Source organism: Branchiostoma floridae, chromosome 13, assembly GCF_000003815.2.
Source record: "Branchiostoma floridae strain S238N-H82 chromosome 13, Bfl_VNyyK, whole genome shotgun sequence".
In the NCBI taxonomy this organism is placed as follows: Eukaryota; Metazoa; Chordata; class Leptocardii; order Amphioxiformes; family Branchiostomatidae; genus Branchiostoma; species Branchiostoma floridae.
Window position 1 is genome coordinate 22,005,978 of NC_049991.1, and position 2,964 is coordinate 22,008,941.

The window sequence follows — 2,964 nt, forward strand, 5'->3', positions numbered from 1 at the left end:
GTGTGTACATGTGGGTTCATGTGTGTGTTCATGTGTGTTTACGTGTGTTTTCAGGTGTGTGTTCATGTGTGTGTTCATGTGTGTTTATGTGTGTTCATGTTTGTTTATGACAGGTTTGAAGATGTGATGTTGAACACCATCGGACACCCTGAGACGGAGAAAGCGTTACAGCGGGGCAGGATGTTTATGTGTGTTTATTACAGGCTTGTGTGAGCTGTTGTGTTCATGTGTGTTAACATGTGGTCATGTGTGTTTATGTGTGTTAATCTGTGTCTATATGTGTTCATGACAGGTTTGAAGATGTGATGTTGAACACCATCGGACACCGTGAGACAGAGAAGGCGTTACAGCTGGGCGCGATGTTTATGTGTGTTCATGAGTGATCATATACATTGTATGTTGATATATATATGTTAATGACAGGCTTATGTGTGTTTCTATGTGTTTCTGTGTGTTCATGACAGGTTTGAAGATGTGATGTTGAACACCATCGGACACCGTGAGACGGAGAAGGCGTTACAGCTGGGCGCGATGTACTCGGCACAGCAGGCGCTGTCCATCGGACTGGTGGACAAGGTCGTGCCCTTAGCAGAGGTCATGCCGACCGTGCAGGGCGAACTAAAAAACTGGCTACAGATTCCAGGTGGGGAGAAGCTTCATAAAGTATGCGTCTTTTTTGTTGTTTTAGATAGAACGATGACAGGTCCGGTTCAGGTCCAGAGGATCAGGTCCAGGTCCGGACCTGAACCTGGACCTGATGCAGTATGATTCATACCAATGGTCCATTTCACTACAAAGAAATCTGTTTGGTGGAGTATTAGACTTACACTGGCGTTTTAAAATCACACAACTGTAACTGCACCTGTACGATTGGCTGTAAAACTTGGTAGAAATTACTATAAACTCTACTCTACTTCACTCTTGTCATTTTCTTCCATCTGCAAGCTCCAAAACGTGTGAATGCCTGATCAAATAATATGTTAATTTTCTAATCGGTCCAACATCCGGTCCACCTAATTTTTTCAGGTCCGTTTTTTCTGGACCGGTCCAATAAGAAAAACCGGTTTTGTACCGGTACGCTGTACCGATACCCAGCCCTACCGCTAGGTGTATTGATAGAAAAATAGTATGTCTGTATTTTTGGTAACCAATTGTAAATTCTGTGGGGGAGTTTTGAGAGTACTTATGTTTTTGGTTAGTAGAAAATATACTGTAAATGCTTTTAAGTTAGTGGGGATTTAATTTTGCGGTAGCGGAAAAAAAGACTTTTTGCAGTGGTTTTCAGTTCGCTGTAGCACCATGCACTGTAGTCTCTTACTGCCATTGAAAAATGTTCGCGGGGGATTTTAAGTTGGCGGTGAAGCGGCCACCGCGAAAACCGTGAACATTAAAACACTGTGAAAGTTTCTGCATTTACAGATTATGTTCTAGATCAGCTGTCAGAGCAAAGTAAGAGTTGTGAAGTTAGAGTTAAAGTTAAAGTTAAAGTTAAAGTTTGCCCATGCATCTACAGATGCGTAGGGTGGCGCCCATCTCCACTTCAAAGCCCTTGGGCCACACATTTGTGCAAGTCACTTCAGCAAGGGGCTGGTCCGCTGGTAGTGATGTGTGTTTAACTTCCATACTCTTCCTCATTAGTGCTGAGTGCTAAGCAGAGAAAGCAGCATGTGCCATTTTTAGAGTCTTTGGTATGACTCGGCCGGGGATTTTACTCACGACCTACCGAATGCAAGGCAAACACTCTACATTGCACCGGTTATGCTTAAAGTGGTTGTGAAGTGGTTTCACTAATCCCCTGCCCTGCCCCCCTCCCCAGACGCCGCCCGAGTCATCACCAAGACGTCCATGCGGAAGCAGGTGCTCGACCGTCTCCGCTCCCAGAAGGAGAAGGACGCCCAGTTCTTCGCAGACTTCATCGGGCGCGACTCCGTGCAGAGGTCGCTGGGCGCGTACATCGCTTCGCTGCAGAAGAGAAAGAGCTGAGGGCTGGGGAACTTCTGGCCTATCGGACGTCACGTTTGTTTAAGGATGAGTCAATCTCTACAACTGGAAAATTACTTACAGAATTAATCTTCTTCTTCTTCTTCTATCCGGTTTAGTGTCCGTTGTTCCCTGTGCAGGGGTTGGACGTGTTGTCAGGTCATTTTTGTCGACAAATCAAACACAAAACACGACTTGACACGGGTTTGAGGCGGGGTTTTTAACGGCTGAATGCCCTTTCTAACACCAACTCTGCTCACAGCCACCAGAGTCCGGCTGGGTTTCTTAGAGTTTTCCTTCTCTTGGGTCGGTCGATGTTTAGGTCACTTGAATAACTCTGTGTCTTATCCACCATCTGCAGAGATTGATTTGTTTTTAGCTATTGCCTACCAGCATGTCTACCCCTCGTGCATGCAGATACTCGTTTTACATAGTTTACTTTCCAGGTTGTAGGAAGGGGACTGTGAAAACAAGAAAGCTTCTGAAAAAAGCTGGCTGGTGCGTATTTTGGAAAAAGCCTGGATGTTAAACAAAATCACACGAAAAAAGAGTTTTTAAACATCGAATTACTGAATTGATCTTTCTTCTATTAAAAAACACTACATGAGATTTGTCTAACAAAGAAAAAAAAATTAGCAAGTGGGGATCGATCCTACAATCTACGGAAGATAGGTACCGTGCTTTAGACCGCTCGGCCATGCTGGCTCGATTACGCAATAGCACGTATAGAAGGGCTATTTGGTTAAAGTGACCGAACCATGCATCCATACATCCATGCATCCAAGGACGCACCAGCAAAAAAAGTGAAATTATTGACATGGAATAATCCCCAAGCAGATGTTGGAAGGCAAAGCAATTTCCGTACTACATACAGCCTTTCTTTCCACAACTGTTTGCACATCCGTTTAAAACTAAACCGAGGAGGTAGAAAAAACTGACGGCAGGAAAACATGTGTTTCCACTGTATTACTAGTGAATTACTGA

The 2,964-nt window shown here is 44.3% G+C and overlaps 1 protein-coding gene across 1 annotated transcript; it reads left to right on the forward strand.

The window, feature by feature from the left end:
- Positions 1-464: 464 nt before the first annotated feature.
- LOC118429514 (enoyl-CoA delta isomerase 1, mitochondrial-like) lies at positions 465-2,450 on the forward strand (the record flags this gene model as incomplete). Its single annotated transcript, XM_035840011.1, is given in 2 exon segments — positions 465-643; positions 1,817-2,450. Coding segments are annotated over 2 exon segments (346 nt in total), but the record flags the coding sequence as incomplete, so codon positions are not given.
- Between the last annotated feature and the right edge of the window lie 514 nt (positions 2,451-2,964).